The following is a 27137-nucleotide window of genomic DNA, read 5'->3' as shown; positions in this document are numbered from 1 at the left end:
GGAGCAGGGGGGTGCGGTGGGTCGGTCTGGGAAGTCGCTTTTGTATTTACAAAACGCGTTTCCGTTTGCACGCGGCCCCGGGCGTCGCTTTCGACCCTCGCCGCTCGCCGTCGTTCGCGGGGGGTGGGGCTTGGGGTCAGGGTTAACCCGGAACCACGTGGTTGCCCCTCCTCCACGTGTTCGTTCGTGGGTCCCGGCATTAGTGAAGTCGCAGTAGAAGTTTGCTATTTCCCCTCGTTCTCGTTGCCGCTTCCCATCGCCGCGCAATGTCCTTCTTCATCAAGAAGAAGGTGGTGGACAGGGAGCGGACCAACGGTTCCGTCAGAGGCAGCAAGAGGAAGGTACAGCTGCAGTGGTGATGATGGTGGTGGTGATGCTGGTGATGTGGGCTTGCGATTGAGGGTTCGTCTAGGTAGGCCATTGGAGTCGGGGTAGTGAACACGTGTCTGAGACAGTGCGAGAGAGACTGTGTACCGAGTATGTACTGGAATGTGTACGATGAGTGTGAGCGTAAAGAGTGCATTTAAAGTACGAGTGAAAAGCATCGTGAGTAATTTTGAGTGAGCGCGTGAAAGTGACCGCGTGCGCTGCTGCTGCTGCTGCGTTGGCAGTGGTGAACAAACGTGATTAACACACAAACTCAACAGATTTGTCAATAGCAACAACACCGTTGCATAAAGAGAAAACACATAAGCGATGCGAGAGTGAGTGTGTGTGTGTCAATGGGTATGATTTGAGAGCGAGTGTAATTCTCTGTGACTTGAGTTAGTAGTATATGAGAAAGCATGATCGATCGCTCACAGTAATTGCCCCGCAACAGTCCCGTTCTCTTCCCGTTCTGTTGTAACTTGCACTGATGCCTACTTTGTTGAGGGAGATATTGGCACATAAAGTAAATATTGATGCATTCATGTACTGTGCATACATTCCTGGCGATGAATGAAAGTGTTGATTTTCGTGAGAGTGAATTTAATAAAGGTGTACTTGTAAAAGTAAGTGTGTGGTTGGGGGGTATGAGCCAGGCAGTGTGAATGTGAGGTAGTGTGTGTGTGTCCCGTTCCGGCCTTCATAGGTGCTCGCTAACAGCACTTGCCCCATCAGTCTGTTTAGGCTATACGGGGGGGGGGGGGGGGGTCTTTGTCTTTGCGAGTGTGTGGTTGACACGGTGGGTAACTTCAAGTAATGCGCCTGCCATTCGCCCTCGCCTGTTAACGCGTAACATATGTGACTGCCTCCGAACCTTCCTGCCAGTGAAACTTAACCACTGCACCGTGGCCTCAATGTGCACCTATAGTTTTAACACGAGCGCCGTGCGTGCCGACTTGCAGCTAGCGTCGACGTGATGAAGGCCACCTTAAAGGTGGCAAGGGACATCGTGAGATGTCCCTGTGTTCTCAAGCTGGGACTGGTGGCAGTGGTTCTTCACCAATTTTGATCGGTGGCGGGAAGGCGACACTTTCGCCGTTAAGACATCATCATCATCAGTGTGGGAGCCGCCACAACATTTGAAGTCATTGGGGGTTTGGTAGCATGTTTTGTTTACGTGACAAACCTTAATCATTTGCTGTCGGTTGGTGGCGGGTTTAACGACACATATTTACGCGATCTAACCCAAAAAACACCTCTTTTATGGATAATATTGTTCGCGTGTTAAAATTGATGGGATGTGTTGTCACGTGTTGCTGTATTGTCGGGGGCCGCACTAAAAGGCCGCAAATGGCCCGCGCGCCTTGCAATGAAGAACGATGGACTGGAGGATTGCACAGAGGCGCCCACCAAGGCGCGGGGTTTGTGGATCACGCAGTGATGGAACTCGCAAGGAGAGGAAACAACTTCTTGGTTCTAGATTTGAAGCTTTCGTGACTGCAATGATTCATATTCTCAGGTTTTTTCGGTAAAGTCACGTAGGTAAAAACATTAAAATTAATGAAAGTAAAATAAAACAAAACAAAATAAAATTCACTTCTTGGTTCTTTCGGTAAAGTCACGTAGAAGGGAAGTAATCAAATAATAAAAATAAAACATAATAAAATAATTCTCACGACGTTTCGGCCACAACGCAAGCAGCCGTCCTCACCTGAGGATCTCACCTGAGGACGGCTGCTTGCGTTGTGGCCGAAACGTCGTGAGAATGATTTTATAATGTTTTATTTTTATTATTTTATTATTTCCCTTCTACGTGACTTTACCGAAAGAACCAAGAAGATGAATCCCTGCAGTCACGAAAGCTTTAAATCGAGAGGAAACAAATATGCATTGCAGCTGTCTGTCGTATTCATGCTGCGACCCGTTTTGCGTTTTCAGGGTGCCGATGACAAAACATCGGCCATAAAGGCGAAAAGAAAACAAAACATCCCGAGAGACGATGAGATCTCGAGCGATTCCGAAAAAGAGAGGTATGTTTACGGTGTCGGTAGTATCTGTTAGAATAACACGTGGACACCATGATGCATAGAAATGTGTTCTTATACAACTCGATACCTTCCTTAATTTAACAGTACCGGAGTACTGTAACGATGCACTGTGTGTGATTCCTGCATTGTCAGTATTTAGGATCATGATTTTGTTTTAAGAATGAATTATTTTATTTATTGTGTTTGCATTGCCTGCCTTGTATGTGATCTGTTGGTAGGTATCATTTGTACAATGTGCAACGATTGCGTAAAAATGGCATTGACTGTAAATAGTTAATTCTTCGATATAAATTGCTGCATGTTGTCGAGTATGAGAATGCATTTTAATTTAATAATTCTGTTCAAATAAGTAGCAAAGTGTTACCATCTAATTTTAAAATTACTGTGCGACTTGCACGCATTTGCTACAAGGGTGTAGTAGCGCCGGGGTGGTGGGGGACTATTTCCTGACTCGTGTCCGAAGAGGACCCTTGGCAAGAGGCACTTTGAAACGCACCCTTGACGTTTATTGAAAAATAACACGTGTGTCTTCAAAGTATAAAGGGGCCTTTTCAGTCACACAACCCTGCTGCGTGCACTCAAATTAGAAACTGTTGCCAGATGGATAATTTTCTCCTCTCCCAATTAGGGCGGCTAAGATGCAGTTATAAGTGGATATTGTATGTATGTAGAACTTTTTTCACGCTGTAGGTAGACGTAACCAACCTTGCTTATCGGAGGTTCGCAAGGTTGGTTACAAACCATTTTTTAGCGAGCCGCTTAGAGGTGATAGGCCCCATGGCTGCGGGCCGCGTGAAATGCAGCTGCAGACCGTAGCTTCCTCGGCCGCGGTGTAGTATGCGACGTCTCGGCGTGCTGCGTGCGCAGCGATGGCGAGCGAGGAAAGAAGGAGGAGGAGAATGACTTGGAGGTGGAGGAGACGGCTCAGGAGAAGAAGTTGCGCTTGACCAAGCTGTATCTGGAGCAGCTGCGGACAGAAGGTACCCTGTCACCCGCTGTGACCACTTGCAGATCTAAACCCCTCGCTGGCTGCAAATGTACAAGAAACACCTCAACCCTTTCCCGTTCCTTGAAACCGCGACTTGCAGAGTGGGGTCCACTGCTGAATCTCACGTGTGTGTGTGTGTGTGTCCGTGCGCGTGCAGAGGACCATAAGGCTGATGACCGAGCTTTCCGTCATGACGTCATAGCGGACCGGCTGCAGGACGAGCTGGTAAATGTCCTTTGACGATGCATGGGCGAGCGGCTCGGGAGTGGACAGCATGAGCTGGCTCTGCTGAGACCCTGGGTTCTAAGTCGGGCAGCCTTCTGTGATGAAACTGGGTTCTTAAGATTCATTACTGAATTTCGGTTCATTAGTTGTACTTTTAATGGAGAGAGTTAATGGTCTCAGTCCAGTGGGCAATGACTGCACAGTGGTCACTTGAAGAGACCTCAGAGGTAGCTCAGAGGGAGCTCTGCGAGGTACCTTTGCTATAAATTTCCACATGATAAGCCGCCACTTCGTTGAGCTATCATTTGCAGTCAGGTCGCTTCTGAAATAGAGATATAGCTCGGTGGGCCTTACCTGGTAAAATAAAAACTAGTTGTTTTAATACCCGTCTATGTGGGCCGATCTCGAACACGAATGGGTGTCCTTGCTTTGCAAGAGCTCCAAATGGATACTTGGTCTCGTAACATGGTGCTCAGCACAATGAGGAAAAAATATATATTTGGGAAAAATGTATCAATTAAACAAAGCACGAGCACATGCCAGGAAACCTTTGCTGTGTGTGGAACGGTGACGAGCTGCGTGTGTTTTGTGTACCGGTCGACGTTTGAGCTAAGGGTGGATGTTTGTGTTTTCAGATGGAACAAAGTGGCACTCTTCAGCGACAAATCGCAAAAGAGGTTTGTGCATTTTTTTCTAACTTGCCTCAACAAACTACCTGTTCGCATTCACGCTTATCACCCATAACGTCTGTATTTTACCCTGTACAGGTTTGCCTCGCTTTATGCGGTTTCGGTTTGTGCGATTTCACGTATATAATGCGGCTAACTTAAACTTGGGCGAATGGATGCTGGGGACGAGACCCAAGAGGTTGGAAAGGAGCTGCTCTGCAACTTGGAAGAACGTCAGGGGAGGGGGGTGCGTGACAGTGAGGAGGAAAGCGTACAGCCAGACAGAATGGAGGGAAAATACTCATAGGTTTTTTTGGTAAAGGCACGTAGGTAAAAAAAAAATGATTTCTATAATTAATCTTTTATTTATATATATTTTGCCTACGTGACTTTACCGAAAAAACCTAAGAGTATGAATCCTTGCAGTCACGAAAGCTTCAAATCTAGAAGGATAGAGGGAACTTGAACCAGGAACCTGACCTGTTTAAGCAGAGAGCATCCAAAGAAGAACGAGACGGAAGCTCACCCTCTCGTGTGGCTGACCCCTTGAGCTCTGCGCGTGTTCTGCGTTTTCTCATCAAGGAGCATAAATCATCATGCGAACTCCGGTCTTCCGCAGCATCGGCGACTTTTGGGCTTGCCATCGAACAAAAGACGGTCACCGTGTCGCACACTTTCAGATCTTCTTCTGCGGCCGTCTGGAGACGCTCTTTCTTCCAATATTATAAAGCCACCGGGAGCTGTTCACTTTTAAATCCAGATTGAAAAGTAATTTCTTTCGAGCTGCTTTTTGTGTTTAGTTTGTTGTCCTTCCCCCCCTCCCCGCAACTCAGATCAGCGCGGTTGGTTGAAGTTCAACGTACGCACATACATACGCGTAGAATGTAAACGGTTCCATGTACGTACATACACGGTGTGTGTGCTTCTCCGTGTGCTCCACTAGCTGCGCTTGCCCGACCCCGGCGCGGTGCGCGTGCTGCGCGGACACCAGCTGCCCATCGTGTGCCTCGTCATATCTCCCGACTGCAAGCACATCTTCTCCGCCTCCAAGGACTGCACGCTCATCAAGTGTAAGCCGCCATCACCCCGGCACCGTGCGGTGGGGCCGCCGTGCCCACGGGAGCTGTCGGTTATTGCTCTCGATTAATCGAATTTACTTAAATAGAGTACAACTTCGATTTAAAGCTTTCGTGACTTCAGGGATTCATCTTCTTGGTTCTTTCGGTAAAGTCACGTAGAAGGGAAATAATAAAATAATATATTATATTATTATTTTATTATGTTTTATTTTTATTACTTCCCTTCTACGTGACTTTACCGAAAGAACCAAGAAGATAGTACAACTTGATTATGGTTTGCATAAAAAAATGGACACGCCAAAACTCGACATGTTTTTTTTCGAAAACGAAACTTAACTATTTTTAATTTACGAGGTAAAGCCCACTGAGCTATTTCGCTCTTTTTCAGAAGCGACCTGGCGGCGAAAATGACAGCTCGATCAAGTGGCTTATTGTGTGGAAATTTATTGCAGCCAAATATTCTAAACGCGTGATGTTGATTCTAAATGTGGAGGGAAAAACCGGGGGAAAATCCATGCGGCCACGAGGAGAATATGCAAACTCCAAGTATACAGCAGGCGCCGTCAGGGCCGAGATGGAACCCACGACCTCCTGTATACCAGGCGAGGTAGTTAACATCTCGCAGCACGGTTACTGAACATCGGCCCAAAGGTTGCAAAATGCTGAGTTGCCAGCAACAAGAAAACAGCTGTTCACCACCTCATTAACTGGTCCCGTACAGTCGCAGTACCAACAGCCACAGGCCACTCTCTTGCCAAACGTGGCGTGACTGGTGCCCCGCAGAATTTATTTGCTTCGGAGCTTCCGTCATAAATCGGCAAAACACATGACTCCAGATTATACCCTGGAGCAGACACCAATGGGTTCGGGCCTCTGTACGATCAGGTGGCCCAGCTTGTGAGAAACATTTTCACAAGGGAACCCTCAACAGATAGCGCTAACATGCGAGGACACTCCGATCAGAGCTCAAGCAGAGGCAATCCTGGCTTTAGTCCTGCCTGGCAGCCTCAGCCGGGTATCCTTAGCCAGGTAACCACAGCCAGCCGTGTGTCCTTAGCCGTGTGTCCACAACCAGATGTCCACAGGCAGGTAGTAGCCGCTGTCTCGATGCCCGGGTCGTGACGCGCGCAGGGGACGTGGAGTCAGGGCGCCGGGTGCTCTCCGTGCCGGGCCTCAAAAAGAAGGACAACAAGAGTGGTGTCGACGGCCACGCAGCGCACGTCCTCTGCATGGCCATTTCCTCTGATGGCAAATACCTGGTATGTACACGTACACACAAAGACAGAGATCCCCCGTTTATAGCCGTAACAGACTGTTGGGGCAAATGCCGTTAGCGAGCACCTATGAAGGCCGACACGACACACGGGGTGGGTGGGCGGCCAGCACCACGCAACGCACTAGGGGGTACTCGTTTAAGGTTGAGTAGACTTATAAGGGAGGCCCAGGATCCGTTCAATTATTTCTCACTGAAGTTGGCCGTGAGCGGAAATCGCCGGTTTCGTAGCGCATTGCACACACGCACACACACACGCCATCGCTCACTATGGTCGAGTGTTTTTGTTCGTGGGAGGCAATGGATGCATACCAGGGGATAATGCCCAAGGCCCCTGACATTTGGGCGAGGAACCCTCTTTCTCTACTGCTATCTCCTGGTCACCTCGCAGATCAGCAGGTTTGGGAGTTTCACAAAGCCTCATGGTCTACCTATAGCATAGCTCCTCTATATGTGCTACATATCCACTATTATATGTCTGTCAATATTTATCACCATCCTGCCTGGTATCAAATCTACTGAGTGGTAGGCATATCTATGGGAACTAAACCGCTGTGGGCCACGTGATAATGACTGAAACAACAATGGCCATTTGCCACTCAGTGGCGATGACATCACCACAGCGCTTGTGCCAGGCTATGTGCACGTTAAGGCTACGTGAAGCATCGAACGCCCGCTGGCAGGAGGTCATGGGACAGACCCAGGTGCCATGGGTCGGCTGACGGAGATGACTTGCCGATGCACCGCCTGTGCCCCCTACTGTGCCAACTTTGATGACTGATGACCAATGACTGAAAGCGCGCGTGCGTTTGTGCACTCTTGTCAGGCAACGGGCGACAGGGACAAACTCATCCTGTTGTGGAACCCGGCCACGATGCAGCTGCTGCACACATTCAAGGGGCATCGCGACGCCGTGTCGGTACGTCTTCGTGTGTGTGTGTGTGTCTTCGTGTGTGTGTGTCTTCGTGTGTTCGTATGTGTGTGTCCTGCGGAGAGCGGGAGTGTAGCGGTTAGCGTGCTGCACTACAAACTCAGCGACCCGGGTTCGATTCCCGCTCACGACCAATAGCGGTGGCGAATATTTGAGTTGGTCCTGGGCCTCCCCTAGGTCGACTCTGCCTCAAATGAGTACTTGATGCCGTGCGAAAGCATCGCCACGAGGGAGACAAAAACTGCCAGGCTGGGTGCTAATCGTCCACCGACGCGTCGATATTTGGTTGCCGCCTCCTCCACCCCCGCACCATTGCGTTTGAGTTGACAATACAATCTCTGCGCCGCACGGTGGGCCCGTGGCGCCGTCTGGTGGTGGTAAACCGTCGCTGTGTCTGCGATGGCCCGGCACTGCCCGAGCTTTGCTTCACTCGGTGCCCAAGTGCAGTCCTCACGATCCAACCAAGGCCCACGCTTGCCCTGTCTGCCGGTGCCGTCCGTTCAAATACAAATGAAGCGGCTACAGTCGCCGCTAAATGCGAGCGAGGGTGTGGCTGGTGCAACCGTGTTAGTGCCACAATGCACCGAGGAAATTGAACGTACGTATGTACGTTGAACGTGTTTCGCACCGTACGTAGCTAATCGGAGGTGCGGGGGGAAGGGACAACAAACTAAACACAAAAGCAGCTGGAACGAAATTAGTTTTAAAACTGGGTGACTTAAAAGTGCACAGCTCCAGTAACTTCCTAATATTGGAAGGAAGAGCCTTCCAATTGTCAGACGATGGTTTTTTAAACGCTTTCATCAAGGCGCTCATTTCGTACAGGCCATGGGGCTCCCAGTTTTAATGCTGTTGTAATTAAATATGCTCGCATTAATTTGGTTTGGGAGTTTTTTTAATCGTTAAATTTCATTTGTTGTCATAGCAACCTGCTATGCTTGGCTAAGTGCTACGATTAGCGGTGTTGTATGAATCCTGTCATAATAATTACCATAACGACAACGCCCAATAGGCACGAGGGCCTCGCCCAGTCTCAAGAGTGCTGCATGAGGATGTTTGGCCAAATCCATGAACAAGTGGTTTGGCACTCGGGAGGCGAACCCAAATAACGGGATAGAACCCAAACACGTGAAGGAATTTACTCCGATTCTAGAATACGTCGCCGTGTTGCCATGCCCTGGGTTGCCTTGTGGCCCGAGCCTATTGTAACGTATCGCTTGCCTTCCTCGGATCTGACCTCAGAATGCTCGGCGCAGTTTCGGTGCGGAACGTCGTATCTGATTTGCTAAATTTGGTCGCGCCGCAAATAATTCTCACACTTGCCGCAAATAATTATCACACTTACCGGTGAGCGTGACAGCTTTAATTGGTTTTGGCTGCGTCGGGTGGTGGGAGAGTTTCACGGTGTAAATTTGACCCGATTGTTAGGTGGCTTCACCCAAAAAAAAACAACTATGGGTGAACATAATGTGTGCTGAAGCTGTCTGCCATCCAAGTACTAATCACACTCATCCCCTGCTTTGTGTCCGCAATGTGACAACATTGGGGCGTTCGGGGATAATGTGCTCACGATTGTGGTCGCAAGCGCCCCGAGCCGGCACACGTGATCGGGGCAGATCGGTAAGGCTGAAGCGACTGCTGGATTTCTAAGACGGGTTCGGGAGTTGGTTCACGCGCTGATCTACTTATGTCCGCCGTCATCCGCAGGGCCTGTGTTTCCGAAAGGGGACCCACCAGCTGTACAGCGCGTCGCACGACCGCTCCGTCAAGGTGTGGAACGTGGATGAGAGGGCCTACGTGGAAACGCTGTGAGTAGACCGTGCCGCGGCGACGCTCCGCCACACGACAGCTGCGAGCGTGCGCGGAGCTGCAGCGGCAACTCTCTTAGCCGCCTCGACAGCGGGAGGGGGGGCGGGCGCTTTCGGTGCATCATCTTATCTGCATTTTAACCCTTTGCCGTTCCTATGGCGTACATGTACGTCATCAGTTTTTTGTCCGATTCCGTGCCCCGTCCCAGTTGGCGACGTTGCCGCTGGTTGAACGCCCGTCACAAAACCAAAAAACTACGAAACATTTTTTTTTATTTTACCAAGTAAGGCCCACTGAGCTATTTCGGTCTTTTTCAGAAGTGACCCGGCTGTCACAAACGATAGCTCAACGGAGTGGCTTCTCGCGCGGAAATCTGTCGCAGCCAAATAATCGAAACGCACGCAACCAAATATAGAGCAGGCGTCGGGGTCGACATTGAACCCACAACCTCCTGTACACCAGGCGAGGCAGATAACATCGCCACTGTCTAAGCATGTCGGACACCCCCCCCCCGCCCCTCCCCGTCACAGCTTCGGGCACCAGGATGCCATCATGGGCCTCGACTGCCTGGCGCGGGAGCGATGCGTGACGGCGGGCGGGCGCGACCGCTCGGTGCGTGTCTGGAAGATCCTCGAGGAGTCGCAGCTCGTGTTCCACGGCCACGCGTGAGTTGGGCGACCGCCCCCCCCCAGGCCTTCCCGGCTCTCCCCGCCCCACCGTCTGTCTCCTTGCTCTCTCTCTTCCCCCGTGCCTCTGATTTGCACGGTTGGCTACGCACGGTGCGAAAGAAGTTCAACGTACATGCGTCGTCTCTCGTGTATCAGTGCGCCGCGTTGGCGAGATTTTAACGACCTCGCGTGGCATACAGGATGTCGCCCTTGTTGCGTTTTGATGCACTGCCCTCTGCTGTTCACCTTGCAGCTTCACAGTCTAATGGGATGACTCTCTCCACCACATCTGTTATCTGCATTATCAACGAGGATAATAGGAATAATGCCTTGACAAATAGCACAGAGATCATGCGGATCAATCAGAGCTCCGGATATCAGAAGCGCTGGATATTAAGGCTGCAGAGGAGTGGAATTTTATTGTAATGATTGACATGCCCCGCCTCCTTATCCCATCCTGACCACCGCTGCCAACAAAGCAGCCCTCGGCAGGAGAGAAGAGGGATCGTCGGTAAATTTGGGTCACAATTGACGGTGAAATCGACGAGCGATTTGAACCGCACCCGAGCCTGCATCGCTAACACCCTGAGTACCGCCGCTTCTGTGTCCTCTCCTCGTGAACCCCGTGCTGCTGGGGGGGGGGCAAAAAACACAGAGGAGGTGAGAGTGCCCTCTGTTTAGCCTTGGGGGCGCGTCTTTTGCTCGCGAGTACAATCGCTGCAAATCGCATTATGTCTGGGGGGGGCTGCCCTCTTTTTTATGTTTAATTAAGATAAATTTAATGCGACGCGCCGTGAAAAAAATCCCACCGTGCACTCGGGCATCTGCTTCTGCACCACTGCCGGCACCGTTCTGGCTGAATTTTATTTGAAAAATAACGGAATTATGCCTTGGGACATGGATCGATGCCTAATGTGGCGGCAAAGGCGTTGGTCATATCATCGCGCCATACACCTCGCTTGGGACACCTTTGGAAGCTCACATCTCAGAAGCTGTGCTCCTCTGTTCTTGCAATCTCCGCTCCCTGCAGAAAAATATCCAGTTACACTGTACTTCTATGCTCCCCGCCCTCGCCAAACCCGCACACCGACCATCGTGGTTGAAGTGTTTCTCAACCCCCGTGACCCGCACGGTGTTTGGGAGGCTCTCGTCCACCAGCATGCAATGGGGGAGGAAGGTGACATCCATTGGCGGGGTGGGGGGAACTGTCTCGCACCCCCCTTCCCCATCCCTCTCCCCTCGCGCCCACGTGCACGCTGCGACCGCTAGAGCCGTGGCATTTCTGGCGTCTCCGCGTCGCGGGATGGACAGCCTGCGCCTCTCGTCCGTCGCTGTCAGTTCCGCTCGGCTTTGAGCGACATCATCGCACCTGCTCGCTCGTGCCGCTGTAATGAAACACGTTTGTTGTTTTTTTTGTTGTTTCAAGCGCTGACATTCAGGCGCGCGTGCACGGCCACAGCTTGCGGTATTTCGAGCGGCTCGTCGTGCGGCCGCGCTGTGCAGACACGAATCTTCGTCGCAATCGAGATTGAATATTCCTTTGTTTAGGTTACAAAGTGAAGGAATGTTATTTTATGCCGAGCCAGTTTACACTTGGAGTATTTTTGAACGTGAGGATGCATGAATTATATAGTGGCTGGGCTACGGTTTTGATGTCGGGCTTTGGATCGTTCTTCGCCTGCAAGTGCCTTCCGACCAATTCGCCGATAATTCCGCCCGATCTTATCACATCTTGGAAGCTAAAACAAGGTGTTGAGCCTGCTTAGCACTTGGGACGGAACAATGCATGGGAATTATAACGGCCGTTATTGGAGGCTTGGCCTGTGAAGTGGCCAGGGGATGGCATTGCAGCGATGGATTATTTTAATCTTTATCTTTGCTGTGGCTTTGAGCGTCGCCCTCTCGACTCCGTGGGGTTTTCCTGCCGCTGCTTCGGGTTTTTGTGCCTCGTGACGAACACTCGCTCGCGATTGGGTCAAGCGTCCCAATGTAGGACCCGGTCCACAACAAAAGTGTCTGAGATCCAGTGAGATTTCCCTGGGAAAATAAAAGGGCAGTATTATTATTTGACATTTTTTTTTTGAAAACCGTGGCACGTTAACTTCAGAATACTGGGACTCCTAAATGTAACAACAATTATGTGTAAAAATTTTTTTTTCAAGGGTGTGTGTATTGGTCTGGAAACAATCCGGCAAAGGAAAATTCTCTGCAGCGATAAGTAATAACATCGCAAGCGGCGTTTGATGCTTTGTTACCGTTGTCCCCTCCCGTACCTTTCGCCGTCTCTCCACCCACGCCCGTTCTTCGGAAACCCATCCCCAGCCCTTTGCGCAAATGACGACGAACACGCCGGACAGGAAAGGTGCATTCAGCCTGCAAACAAATAACAGAACAAATACAGCATGTAGCCTAAGGTGATTTCGAGAAGGCGATGGGTGCTTTTGTGACCGTAAGATCGGTCCTGCCTCATCTGCCTTGCATGTCTCATAACGTCACCAGTCAAGTCATCTCCTGCTCATCTGAACATTGAGGCGGTGCTCGTGTCCCGTTTACAGCCCTGAGCCAGTGGCGGAAATTCCGCATTCCTATGGCGAGGGGAAAGTGCATCCCTAGGACATCTGCCGTTGACTTCCACGCAACTCCCACTGAGGTGTTAAATTTGCAACCTTTCCGATTGGGAGCCGCTCGCTCCACCTGCCGAGCCATCCGATTGGCACGGTTGGCTACGTACGGTGTTCAACAGGCGTGCATACACCCGGCAGAGTTGCGTGCAAAAATACGTTTTGGCCTCGGACCTCGGAGAGATTGCCAATCGCGGCTACGTGCCGCGAGGGGGTCGGCAAAGCCAGCGGTTCACACCTGGTGAGGCGCCGGGCCCCGGCGTCGTGCGGTGGCCCCCTTGCCGTGGATTAATATTGCACGACGAGCTGGCGGCCGCCCGCGAGAGCCTTGAATAATTTAGCGGGCGCCGTAAAGGTTGTCGGCATTGTTTGCCGGGGTGGTGGCCCCGGTGCACCGAGGATGATCGTGCGCGCGATGCGCACGGAGTCTCGGCGTCGCGCCCTGGCGGGTGGCCCGCAGGGGTGGCGGCCGCCGATGCCTCGGGCCGATTCTTCGCGCGTCTTGTGTATCGCGCGGGTGGGAATTTGTCCAATTTCCCTCCGATGTATTTTCGCGATTGTACCGCAAATGATGCCCGACGTTGTGCCGCACGTGTTGGCACCCACTTCAGGACGTTATGAATCGGAATCCGAATTTTTTACGGCGAACGAAACAGCCGTACAAAGCCCATGATGCTTTGGGGGGAGCCGTGTAGCAGAACAGCAACGACCTACGCTGTTGTATCATTTCTCTTTACGCAGACAGATTGGTTTTGTTCTTCTTTCATAGTCGTGAAGGCTTTTAGTGCAAGAGCACGAGATGCCGATTTGGTGGAGCGTGCAGAGTGCAGGTTGTGCTTTTCACTTAGACGGTGAAATATCATTCAGGATCTGAAGAGCTCACGTGACGCAACAAAAAGTGAATGGAATTATCGGGGGGGAATGATTTGAGCCAGCTCCGTTGAAGTACTGCGTGTAAACACTGCACGCGGCCACGTGAATTAAAATCGATTCTTAGACCCACGATGCACGCGTGCAGGAATTTATTATCAATGAATCGGTGCATGAAAAACTTTGCGTGCACGAAGGTGACTGTGCACACGAGAAGTGATCCATATGGGGGACTCTTAAAACTGAGACCCAAACAGAAGATCCTTTTATTTGATTAATGACCCTTAATCATGTAAGGTCATCGAATCTGCACGGTGGGGGACGTGGATCGTTGAATGAGAATTCTGAAACTTTTCAAGAGAAAAAATAGCTGGGAGGGGTTGAGCAATGACCGGTTTAGATTTTGCTCGCCACTGATGGTGTCACGCGTAGTCAAACATCGTACCCTCGATTTGCCCGATTTGTAGCACGGTGTGTTTACAACCGCGCCGCCACCGCTCCGCCGTTCCATTCAACAATGGCAGCATCGTCGGCAGCAATAGCAGCCACGATTATCCACTGCTGCATGAAGACCTTAGGAAGCCGCCGCTATATTTTAGTTTCGTGCGACATACGATTCTCACAAACACACGTGAGCTTTATTCGTGTATCGTGAATCTTTTTTTGTTTTGGGACGAGTTATCGACCCTCGGCGACGGTGAATCGCCTCGCATCTCGTCGTAGCGCTTTGCCTCCTGAAGGGGATGGGGTTGCTTCCCCTGCGGTGAGCACCGCTGCCGTCGCCGTCGGTCGCCGTCGCGCGTCATGCCGACTGCAGACCCCAGGTGAAGATGGGCGCGACGCTCGTGCCAGTTCAACGCGGTCATTTTCATTGCCGCGGACTGACCTTGAGTGCGATTCGTTGGGTCCTCTGTCTGAACCCATCACTCGTAAAATTGGCCCCTAACATTTGAGTTCTCGTGGAAGAAATGCCGCGTGACTCCCATCGAAATAATTAAATATATATTTCGCAAACTGAATTAGCGCACCCCCAGCCATAGCTGCGCCGGTTTATGAGTACTATCGATTTCTGGAAGTGGAAAAAAAATATCTCTGCTCCGTAAGATTTTAATTTGACAGCTCCGCTTTCCCAAAGGATGAGGCTGCAACGCTCGGGGTTTATGTTGGGTTTATGTTGTGCGTGGATTTTTATTTGCCCAGAGTGTTTTGACAATCGGCAGTCAAGTATAGCGCACCTCCCCTGCTACAGTAAGAGAGGCCACTGTTTATAAACGAGGAAGAGGTTCCTGAAATCCACGTAACTCACGATTGGCCACAGGCGAGATTTGTTTGGGATGCGTCGTAACCGTGCTTGTGAATAATAATGAGTTACAACTCAACTTTTTCTATTAAACTTTTTACTAGCTAAAGGCTCACTGAGCTATATAGATTTTTTTCAGAAGCGACCTGGTCACAAATGATAGCTCAACGAAGTGGCTTATGTGGAAATTAATAGCAGCCAAATACTCTAAATTCATGTTGATTCTAAATGTGGAGGGAAAAAAACGGAGGATCCGGAGAAAAATCCACGCAAACTCCAAACAGACAGGTGTCAGGGTTGGGCTCGAACCCACGACCTCCTGTAAACCAAGCGAGGGAGTTATCATCTCGCCACTGTGGCGCCCTTTCGATTATCTAGCTGCTCCTCACTCGTCGACAGGTCTCGGTTCCCACATGATCGCAAACACGTCGGCAAGTTAAAGCGGTTACGTCAGGACAAAATTAAAACGGAAGACGCATTCTACGCCCTCGCCCCTCGTTCCCTGCGTATGTAAGCGATCGATACATGTTTTATTAAACGCTGAATATGCATGTATAGCATTATCCGTGTTTTGGTTTTATACCGGCAGTTCCTACCCTGCCATTACCCCACATTATCGAGAGTTGCCGGCCATCGCACTGGGAACAATGAAACCCTGGATTTTATAAAGGTGGTGCTTCAGGCTCGGGGAGGGGGGGGGGGAAGGGAAACAAATGAAGGACTGGATTCAATACAGGTCGTCAAGAGTGACCACGTTGGACATATTTTTTGGAACAAAAGGCCCCAGTGGGAAATGCATCTCTGCGCTCATCTCGGCTCCCGGGTATTAACCCGACATTGAACCCCGGCGTTTTGACGTCAAGGCGGCCACATAAATGCTCAATGCGGGTGGGGGGGGGAGAGGTTTATTGTTGTAATGGGGCTAATTTCCAAGGCTGCAGAAACGTTCCAGATAATTTTTTTGTTTGTGTGGTCCCAGGCTTAATTGAGCTCGAGATCAATGCTGCTTGCAGTGATAGATCAGTACAGAGATATTCTGCGTTCTAGAAGTTAACTTAGAGTGGGCACATGACTCATTTACAAGCGCTTCCACTGTCGAAAAGTTATCTGCCTAATTAGTCACATAGATGTGATATCTACAGTTAACGTGGTGGTACAGTGATTACCGCACTGTGCTATGGACCTGGCGATCTGAGTTCTATTCCCGGTCCAATTTAACATCAGTGGGGAGCTCTATCTGAAACAATGCTGCCCCACCCCCCTTCACCAACCCGCATGTACCAGCAAGGTTAAGTATGGTCAAAGATCTGGGGCAAGCCTTTAAATCCAGCATTGGATTGACAAATGGGTGATAAATTATGCAATCATTATCGACAGAAAGTTTTTGGTTGTAAAACAGTGAGCCCTGTAAAGATTAACAAGACACTTTTGGATCAAATTTGGCCTTTCCTTTCTCATTGGAACTCTTATTGGTGCCGAGCACTTTAATTGCCGGAGTGTTTTACGAGAAACGGAGTCCTGAATGCTTAACACCGGGTGATAGGTTGTTTATTATTTAAGGATGTTAGACTTGGATTGTCGTCTTTCAGGGCAGTATTTTTCAATTTCCGAAACTCGGTTTTGTGGAGCGTATTCGTGCAAAGAGGGCACGAGGCTAAACGAGTCACCTTCTTGTCGTCGTCTGCCCACAGGGGGTCCATCGACTGCATTCAGCTGATAAACGAGGAGCACATGGTGTCTGGAGCGGACGACGGGTGAGTGCCTCTGTCCACGTTTTGCCGCCGTGCCGTGTGCACGGGCCTGTGGCGTGGCCGATGCGGGAAGGTTGCTCACTGTGACTTGGTGCAGAAAAACTAAACTTGACTTTTTAATTTACCAGGTCAGGCCCACTGAGCTTTGTAGCTCTTTTTCAGAAGCCACCTGGCTATCACAAATGATAGCGCAACGAAGTGGCTCTTGACGTGGAAATTTATAGCAGCCAAATGTTCTAAACGCATGTTTCCAAATGTGGAGGGAAAAACCGGAGGACCCGGAGAAAAATCCACACGATCACGGGGAGAGAGAGAGAGACGCGCAAACTTCAAATAGCCGCGTCAAGCCCACGCATTTATACCACTCGTCGCCAGGGAGCGCCGTTCTCTATCGCTCGTGCGTGGGCGGATTTGTCCAGCCTTCGGTTAAGTTCGTGCCTTTTTAAGTTACTCAATTTACTTGGCCGCTCCTCGCTCATCGAGGGTCGGCGACCCCGGTGGCCACGTGACGGCAAACGCGTCGTCGTCAAGTAATCAAGTAAACCTTGGCGGCAGTGAAAGCGGACGGCACATTCTCTACGTCTTCTCACCCCCATTGTACGCCGCTACGCGATGAATTTCGCGTTTTTTTTCTGCCTAAACCCACGCGCACGCACGCGTCTTTCGTTAGCCCAAGATGAGTTGGAAGCCGGCCGTGTGGCGAGGCAGTGATGGTGCCGGCTGCATGCGAATCGATGGCGCAGGGATGAATGAACAACGAGCGTTAAAACATGCAGTCTAATCTGCGTAATTACAGTGTACGATTGATTACAAATCATGAAAGCAGTGATTTGTCCATTAAGCGCTGGTACTGCTGTAATAACGTTAAATGCCAGTTTTGCTTTTGAGCCGTCATGGCTGGAATAAATGTCTTGTTTGCCAAATGGTTGATTTCGGTAGAAGGACAAGAGAATGTGTAATGAATTATAAATAAAATTAGTCAAATCATTGTTATTTTCATTATCAGCCATCGCCTGTCGTAATAATTTGCAGCCTCTTGTCAAATCACTGCTGAAAGGTCTTCCCACAGCTCGGCAGTGATGAGGATTGGTGCTCCTGCCAGTCATCTCAGTCAACCCATGGCACCTTGGTCTGTTCCGTGACCTGTCACCGAACCTTCGACACTTCACGTGGCCTCAAAGTGCACTTGGCCTACCACAGGCACCGTGGTGACGCCAACGCCACTTAGTGGCCAATGGCGGCGGCTGTTGTTGTCGTCGTTAATGACACTCCATCACATTGGGCAGTGGTGGTGGGGGGGGTAAGGGGGTAAGGGGGAGGGGGGGCACGGGGGAGCTCCGGTCCGGTCCGATAGAAGAACCGCTCCAGATGTCACTCAACGCCGACGGCAGCCGTGTCTGGGAACCAAAATCCGATCGGCGGCCATTCCACAGCACCAAGGGTCGCGCTGTTTTGCGGGCGTTCCGATGCTGATAGCACATTGGGGGATACAAATTGTGCAAATGCTTCTAACGTGCTCCACGCTCTCTCTCTCTCTCTCTCCGCACAGCTCGCTGGCGATCTGGGGCCTGCACAAGAAGAGGCCGCTGGCCACTGTGCAGAAAGCGCACGGCATGCTGGGCGAGCCCGGCTTGGAGCAGCCGCAGTGGATCACCTCGGTGGCCGCCATGCTCAACAGCGACCTGGTGGCCTCAGGTGGGCCCTGCTATGACTCGTGCACCGCGCATGGACACGGACGCAAAGAGATCCCCCCCCCTCCCAGCAGCGTGCGGCCTGCTCGGACTCTGTTGGGGCAATTGCAGTTAAGCGAGCGACTATGAAGGCTACGCCTGGGCTGCTTTTGTCTCTGCGCTGCTGGTGTTTGCACGCCGCACCAAGTACGCATTTAAGGCCGAGTCGGCCTAAAGGGAGGCCCAAGACCGGTTCATACAAATCGCTCGCCAGTGATGTTGGCCTCGGCCAGGGTTTGAACCCAGGCGGCCGGGCTTTGTGGAGCGCAGTGCGCTCGCCGCTACGCCACCACGCCACCGCTCGCCCAACTCGTGCGCGTGCACAAGCACAGAGTCTAAACAAAAACACGCACGCACGTGTGTGCGCGCGCGAGCTGCAGTTATAAGCAGGCGACGGGCGTATTTACCCGTGAGCAAATCGCCCGGAATGTGCCCGTCCTCGTCACGTCTCGGAAGCAAAGCTGGATTGAGCCTGGATAGTACTTGGATGGGCAGCCACGATGCTTTGGCACCTTGAGACATTTTGAAAGGTGCCTGATGAGTGTGAGTCATAATGATTATGACATCTGCTGTCAGCTGCTGTGGGGGTTGCGTTTGGTGGGCAGCAGAAAGCCGCTCGGCAAAATCTGTTGTTGTACTATACTTGTATGCTCCCATATCTATTCTTCCTGCCTTCATCTCCCACTGACCAGCTTGGGGAAGTATGGTCAAACGACCCCCAGGACCTGTTTGGTGTGGAGAGGCCCTCATCCAGCAGTGGATTGGCTAAGAGGGGGCCGTATGTTGTCAATGACGGAACATTCAAACAATTGATCTTACAGGGGAGACATGCAAGGGTCCGATAAGTGAGGATAGGTGTTAACAAGAACAGAAATACATTCTGTATATATACAAAATAACATGTAAAGGACAATTTTTTTTTTATAATTGAGTAAAAAAAACATTGAATTTCGAAACCGGTCCGTAGATTGCTTCTATTAAAGCGATGTTGCTGGGAAAAAAATAACTTTCAGAATACCGTACTGTTTGCGATGGATGTGTACAAAAAAAATAATTCTCAGAATACCGTCCTGTTTGCCTGATGAGATGTAAAAAAAAAAATGTTGAATGTGAAGGATACGGGGGAAGTATGCAGTGTGCATTGTCTGCCTTCTTTATTTTGCGTTTACGAATCGCAGATGAGTAACGATTCCCAACCCACCCACGACGCTCGATCGATAGTGGCGATTCGGGGTCAGGATTCAATCGGAGAATCAATTCGTTCTGTCACGTCACGGTGAATGTCGCGGCCACTGGTGGATTGCAGGCAGTCGCAAGCAGCCGCTGCAAACGATGTAACAATCCCTCCGCGAGCATTGGCGCTAATAAGGCTGGCTCCGCTGTTGCCACGTTCTGATGGCGGGAGCCCATTGCAACAAGACAATGGGTTTTTAATATTGGGCACGCAACAAGTGAAGTGATTGCTTGAGATGGTGCTCATCCCCTGTATACGAACCTGAGCCATTCGTGGAAATTGAACATTACTTTGGCATAGGCGAGTCTACCCGTAGCACAAAGCGGTCCTCGTGCGTAGTGACCCCCAGAGGATTTGCCGGACTGCGGCAGCAACCAAAACAGGAATTAAACTCGTAACCTTCCCGTTGCCAGCCGCTCTCTGTCTACCACGAGCCGCCGGGCTGTGTTGGGAACCCGTTGTACTAGACGGCGGGTTTTTAATTTGGCCCTTGCGTGCAAACGACCTAATTTAGTATGCAAATCTAGCACCACCATCCCACGCAGCAATGCAGAACGTCAGCGCAAGAGCGTCGGCCTGTTCCGTAACGAGGTGCAAGAGGGGATTATTGCTTTTAATTATGCGGATAAAATGTAGAGGTTAACGCCACATCTAATTAACTGTGAAATCTGCGCGATCCGAATGTGTTTTTGCTAATTGCCTAATCGTATTCTGTGATTCAGAATCGCCGGTGGCGTTTGCTTTGTGCGCAGAGTTGGTTTTTACCGCGTTCGGCCTGCCGTCAGCCCTGTCACCTTTTCGGTGTGAATGTGCGTGCTTGTGTTTTTTCATCTGTAAAGTCGTCAACGGCTTGGCTAGAGGGTTGGGTCGAGGTGCGGCAGGAAAACTGGGCCTGCGTAGGCCCCTGTTCAGTCAGTCAGTATATTTTGGGAGAGGCCTATTGAGCTAAACTAAACTTTTTACTTTTACCAGGTAAGGCCCACCGAGCCATATAGCTTTTTGTCAGAAGCAACCTGGCCACACGTAATGATACCTCTACAATGTGGCTTATCACGTGGAAATTTATAGCGGCCAAATAATCTAAACACGCGTTGATTCTGAATGTGGAGGGAAAAACCGGAGGACCCGGAGAAAAATCGACGTGACTACGGGGAGAAAATATAAACTCCAAATATACAACAGGCCTCCAGGGTCGGGATCAAACCCACGACCTCCTGCGTACCAGGCGAGGGAGTAAACATCTCACCACAGCGACGCCCCAAGAAGCTGCCTGCCAAAGCGGCCGAGCATATTACATGGGAAGGGCTTTCGAGACGTTGCTTAGAACGGCCGATATTGCAGCAAGCGCGCTGTGTGGCAGAAGGTTTGGATTTCCAAAAGTTGCATATTACTGTGGTATAGAGATACCCTGTGTCTCACGCCCGTGTCTCTGTGTTGCTGCAGGCTCGCACGACGGGCACATACGACTGTGGAAATGTGGAGCAAGCTTCAAGTCGCTGGAGCCGCTGTTCGCCGTGCCGCTGGTAAGCAAAGCGGGTTTGTCAACGAGGACAATTCCAGACGTACGCTCTAGGGATGTTGGTAATCGTCGATATGATAATGAAGCGGCCTTGATAATTGGCATCATATCCCTAACAATTAGGACTTGGAATTTGGATCGACATAATTCATCAGCCCATCGTGATCGGGGAAAGAAGCTCAAAATGCTGTACGTACTCTTACAATCCCACTTCATCCATGTTGGGATGGTGATGGCACAACGAGTTTTATGTACGCGCCAAACGAATTGCCTTATCCGTATAAATAAGCCATAGTTTCTAAAACTGTGGATGGGGGGAGACCTTTATCCAGCAGTGGATAGGCCGTGGTTGATTTTCATAATGACTTGCCAAAGGATCGTATTGTGGACCATGTACTGGATTGATAGGCCGCTTTCCGAAGTGTACATTTTCAGTGCTATTGTGACAGTGTTATATATTGATTTATATATTTTTTTTTTTCGGAGGACAAAAGAAAATGTTTTGGGCGGTTGGTGGGGGTGATATTCGAGTTATCTTTTCAAAAGCGTTCGCAAGTCTGCACCTCCGTCATCTGTGTGGCGGGGCGTACCTGCTTGCACGACGGCGGCCGTGTTACAGGGCGCGCGTTGTGACACGCGCGCACGCTCACGCGCATTCCATGGCATCTTGCCCCTTGCCTCTCTCCTCGCAGAGCGGTTTCATCAACGTCCTCGCTTTCTCCAGCTGCGGCTCCTTTCTGGTGGCCGGCGTAGGACAAGAGCACAGGTACGCGCACGTTCACCACCGCACGCAGTCTCGCATGTGCACAGCGCCACGCCCCTCCCGCTGCTTTAGTGTGCCCAGCGCTGAGTGTTCACGTGCCCATGCGCTTAGCCTTCTCAGCGATGCGAGCTGAATGGAGTTCCAAAGAGCTCGCAAACAAACGCCACCTCGTGAAAGACCCCCAGTGCTCAAGGTCCCTGGCTTCCCACGAAGCCCATGGTCCACCAAAAACACCGCATCCACTGCACAAATCGTGGTAGCAGATGCGGATGGCTACCCGATGCACAAATGGAAAATTTTAAACTCTCCAGGAGTGCGACTGGTCATGCAGAACACAGACCGTACAATGTAATACGACGCAGTGCCCCGATCCACAAATACGAAGCAGACATCGCAGCGAATTACACCGTCACTCCTGACGCGATTATCTGGCATGACCACCTCAATGTGATTGTAGCTGTTGCTCTGCATCTACGTCAGGCATACGAAAGAAGAAGCAGTGCTTCACACACTGCACCAAGGGGACTCATTTACTGCTTAAGTGAACTCAGCAGGGTCTCAGGGAACTGGTTCAACCATCTCTCCCCTCTTGACAGCTACAGGTTTAGTGCGGCCTAGAAGCGTATTATTAAGTAATGCGTTTTACAACTACAATTCCGTATAGAGGAAACACATGTTAATTAACTCATTACTAATCTATCATATAATTATAACAACCCCCTCCTCCGCTTCTGATCTCTGCACCTGATGGGTTCAGTGATGACGTCACCCTGCTGCTCTATTTAAGACCGGAAGCAGGTGGATGGCTTCCACTATTCTGGCAAATCACCCGATGATGCTGGATGTAATTACCAGCGAAACATCGTACTTAAATTGTAAATGTTGTGGATTTACTCTCCAACACACCGGTTGGCTGAATTAGTAACTAATTGGCGCATTGTTTACGTGACAAACCTTACTGGCTGTGTCGGGTGGTGGAGGGTTACGACACATTTATACTTACGCGATCTCACCAAAAAACCTTTATCATGAATCTCTCCCACTGCTGACGTTAACCACGGCCAGGAATTGAATTCGGGTAACTGCGCCTCCATCGCAGCTCTGCCTGTGTTTACTTTTAAAATCATCGCAGGGTGTAACACTCATCGCGTACTTGTTTTGATATTTATATTCCTGCCGGGGTCTGAGACCTGCCGTAGGAAAAGTGACCTCCGACTACAGCTCGGCTTGCGTTAGAATCCGCGGTGCATTAATTATGTAGAGCTGTACACGCAGGCTCTGGGAATACACTTTTTTGCCAGCCACTTTTCCCTTTCCCCGTTCCGAGACGTCTGCAACTTGTAGGGTGGGTCGTCCCATTCACCGCTGAATCTCGCAACGCGCGAAAGGTTCATCGTTAATTTTATATTGAGAGAGGCGTAATAGCGCTGTTATTTTTAAAGACATTGTGCTCACCGCAGAGAACTGTAGTGACTCCGACCGCACTCTATGATAGCTGGCGCCAAACTGTGCCACACGCCCTTCCCGCATGGCCTTGTAGGAGCCACGATATGTTTTTTCCCGACCTGAAGAGGGTACCGATAAAGAAGTGACGACGTACAGGTATGTCTTCGGAATGGGAAATGGTTTAATCTCAGCGATGCAAATCTCTTTCCCGTGTTGCCCCCAAGCTGTGGAATTCACTTCCATCGAATATTCGATCTGTCAAGTCCCTCGGTTTATTTAAATCCCGCGTTATGAATTTCTTTTCTTAAAGGCCTTTTCTCATGATTAATTTGGTTATGTGTTTTGGGAGTGTGGGCTTGGGGCTATTTGTATCCGTGGTTAAATCATGAAGCCTGCGTGCTTATATTAGGTTTTAGAATTGCGCGAGTTGTTTACTTGCTTTTAGCTCTGTGCAGCGTCTTGCGACCTCTGGGTGAAAACACGCTTTATAAGTGTCAATTATTATGACCTTCTAACCAAGTAACCTCGACGTGAACTTTGTGCGCGCACCACCCATCTTTTCATTATTATTGGTGCACGGCCTCCTCTGTTGTTGTCGTCGGCGCGTTTCCCCCGCCCGCGTTGTGACCACGTGCCATCCGTGCGTCCGCCGTGCGCAGGCTCGGCCGCTGGTGGAGGATGAAGGAGGCAAAGAACGCCATCTGCATCATCCCACTCGTGCGAGATGCCACCCAGAACCCGGAGGCTGCCGCAGTCGCAGAGCCCAAGACCTAACCGGCGTCGCCTCCCCCACTCCCCCACAACCTTCCTCTCCTCCCTCACAACCTCCCGATGCGACGTCCACCTGCTGCGCTTGACAACGCCGCCGCCACAGATCGCCCAACCACTCCCGGTGCTCTCCCGCAACTGTTGGTTTATTCCGTCTCATGCTCTTGCCCACTAGGGGACGTCCCATCTCTGATAACCACCCAGTGATAAACATGTTGGCAGAATTAAAGGTACGCAAGATTCTGTGTTCCTTTTTTTGTATATATATGCAGCCCTTTGCCCGTCCAGTGCTGGATGAAAGGCCTCCTCATGCCTTTTCAGCAATGGGGATTGTATGTGACCATACTTTCACGCAGGTCTGTGCACGTTTGCGGAAAGGGTCATCCTCCCAGGACCGGTTCAGATGCCACTCCACACTGATATGAGTCATGGCCCGGATTCTAACTCGGGCCGATGGGTCCTCTAGCACAGTGCGCTACAGACCACCACACCACCGCCTCACCCTTGTGTTCCTTGAAAAGGAATACAAATTAAATCTTTTAAGAAATTTTATTATAGTCAAAAGTGCGTGTGTGTGTGTGCGCGCGCGTGCTCACTGCCTAGCCAATGCAAGCAAGGTCTTGGCCAAGCGCAGTGAGAAGTATTCTACCCTTTGTCTCGCGCCCCGCCATCAATCCTCTCCACTGCTGACCGTCCCATCGCGCGCGGGAGTCTAATCCCAGGGGCAAATGTTTGCCCTTGGCTTGCGGCTTGCGGATGAGGTTGTTGTGGGAGCACAAGTGCCCGCCCGCAACGCCCCTCCCGTGCCGACCGCCACAGCTTGCGGCGGTTTAATGTTGACACTGGAAACGGTCGGCCAAAAGCCGCTTCTTCACAAGGGATGTGGAGTAAGGCAACGCTCCCCACACCGCGACAACGGGGGAATGCGCGGCGCTGTTTGTGTTTCCTTGATTACAATTGAAATCGCAATCACCCCAGTGCGGTTGGAATTCTTTACACGGTCAGTGATGTACAACACGATATCATCGTCGGCTTCAAGCGATCTAAGATGGCGAGATGTTTAATACCTCGCCTGGTATACAGGAGGTCGTGGGTTCGATCTCGACCTTGAAGCCTGCGGTATATTTGGAGTTTGGCCAATCCCAGTTGCATGGCATCCTTTTTTATTTTTATCTCTGGGTGGAAGTCTTGAGAACCCGGAGGAAACCCATGCAGGGGCAGAGCCAGAGAGAGAGAGAACGTACAAACTCCACACTGAGAGGCACCCACGTCAGATATCGAACCCAGGCCTCTGACAATCGTTACCACTGCGCCACCTTACGCTTCCTAATTGCCTCCCCCAACCACCTCACCTCTCGCATCGAATGTGTCGTTGACAAAATCCATAGATCGCGGGTTTTAAAACCAACCCGCGATCTACGTGCGGCACCGCACCGTCCCCAGCGAACGGGTGCTTTGTTCTCGCCGACAGCGACCGACCGCTCGCTGACCAAGAATGATATTCCCAATAGAGCTGCAGCCTCGCACAATAAACATTATAACGCGTCCGCCTCTGCCCCCCCCCCACAGCCCCCCCGCAAAGTTTTAAATAGGAATTCAATGAAAGAGCCGTGCAGCGATAGTGTGGCCCCCCCCCCCCCCTCCCCAGGTCCCTCGGGCAGCCGAGCATTGGCAACGTGAACAATTCGGGGAGATAAGATGCGAGAGTCATTTTCCATCGCGGTGACGTCTCGAGGTACGGCATTTCGCGGGGATTCTTTCCACGCTAAGGCTTCTTCCTCTACCCCCTTCAAGACTTGCATTAAGCGCGTCTGGTTCCACATTGTAGTTAAAATACTATGCAATACGGTTTAAAGGAAGCGTGTTTAGTTCTACACTTTAGTTTTTTTGGATAAATGCTATAATAGGGGTTAAAGTAAGCATGTCTGGTTCAACATTTTAGGCTTTTTTTGTTAATTGCTAGGCAAGACACGCTTACCTTTATGTCTACGCATTGTGTATATAAAGACAGGGACCCCGCCCCCCCCCCCCCCTGTGTAACCTACACAGGCTGTTGGGGCAATTGCTGTTCGCAAGCACCTACGAAGCAAAGAGGGGGTTGGAGTGGCCAGCACCACTCCCAGCCACCTTTGTCTCCCCAGTGCCGATGCGTACACACTGCATCGGCTACTCGAAGCCGGGTCGACCCAGTTGGTGGCCCAGGATCGGTTCAGATGGTGCACGGCTCATGTTGGCCTTGAGCGGGAATCAAACTCGTGCCCAGCCGATGCACCAACCACCACACTGCCGCTGTTGACACAATGTGCGTGTGTATGTGTATAGATACACACGCACGCACAGACCTTTAACACACTTGTGCACAAGTGCTGTTTACGAGTCGACAACTAATTAGCCATTCTTTCAATGGACACACATTGTTTCATGCGCCACTGCCTAATGAGGATTCTTCGTCTCGACTGAGACACACGTTCCATTGTTGCGTAGATTCAGTCGTTCTGCTCAAATTTGCTTTGTTCGCGTTGCGCTACTTTCATTGGCGTTCCAGTTATTCATTTCAGGCCGAGTCCACGAGCATGTGGGCGAGGTGGTGGAGCGGTGGTGGAGCGGTGTTGGGGGGGGAGGCTGGATGTGGCTGACATCAGAGTTTGTTTTTATATATCGGGGGTGGGGGTCGCTGGCAAGCCGCTCCAGTAGCGCTCGTGTTGCGCCGTGTTGTTGAACGCGAGACATTTTTTTTTAATCGTCCTGTTGGCAACGTGTCATTTGATACCGGTTGTATTTATTTGCAGAATTTGGTCCTTGCTACTTTCCCTCCTGGACTATTCTGGGCAGTTCGTTAAAAGTAAAAAAAGAATAATTGACGCCGCGTGGTTTTGCAATTGCTCATGGGGGTGGCTGCAACGCCACGCGTGGCAATACTTGCGTTGCGTTGATTAATTGCCCCGCGATAAATGACATGTATTGTAAATCCTATAGTTTTGTATGAAAGGGTGCGGGTTGGCGATTTAAGACTGCATCCGCTGTTGTTCATAACTATATATGATTATTGATAAAGAACACCATGTATCATCATAGCAAGA

The 27137-nt window shown here is 50.6% G+C and overlaps 1 protein-coding gene across 1 annotated transcript; it reads left to right on the top strand.

Moving 5' to 3' along the window:
- Positions 1–154: 154 nt before the first annotated feature.
- On the top strand, positions 155–27137 carry RRP9 (ribosomal RNA processing 9, U3 small nucleolar RNA binding protein). The gene is made up of 15 exons (XM_078872381.1): positions 155–341; positions 2305–2396; positions 3282–3394; positions 3560–3627; positions 4263–4304; positions 5239–5365; positions 6506–6633; positions 7474–7566; positions 9286–9386; positions 9918–10052; positions 16538–16600; positions 18147–18292; positions 21005–21084; positions 21773–21846; positions 23949–27137. Exons 1-15 carry the CDS (start codon positions 267–269, stop codon positions 24061–24063), a joined length of 1452 nt encoding a protein of 483 aa, XP_078728507.1. The 5' UTR covers positions 155–266; the 3' UTR covers positions 24064–27137.

The sequence above is a fragment of the Lampetra fluviatilis genome, chromosome 34 (genome assembly GCF_964198595.1).
Source record: "Lampetra fluviatilis chromosome 34, kcLamFluv1.1, whole genome shotgun sequence".
In the NCBI taxonomy this organism is placed as follows: Eukaryota; Metazoa; Chordata; class Hyperoartia; order Petromyzontiformes; family Petromyzontidae; genus Lampetra; species Lampetra fluviatilis.
Note: the sequence above shows the minus strand (reverse complement) of the source record. Positions and strands in the feature narration are given on the sequence as shown.

Coding starts and splice junctions, on each gene's coding strand:
- RRP9 (XM_078872381.1), top strand. CDS start 267: ATGTCCTTCTTCATCAAGAAGAAGGTGGTGGACAGGGAGCGGACCAAC. Junction 3,395..3,559: donor GGAGCAGCTGCGGACAGAAG/GTACCCTGTCAC, acceptor GTGCGCGTGCAG/AGGACCATAAGGCTGATGAC. Junction 3,628..4,262: donor ACCGGCTGCAGGACGAGCTG/GTAAATGTCCTT, acceptor TTGTGTTTTCAG/ATGGAACAAAGTGGCACTCT.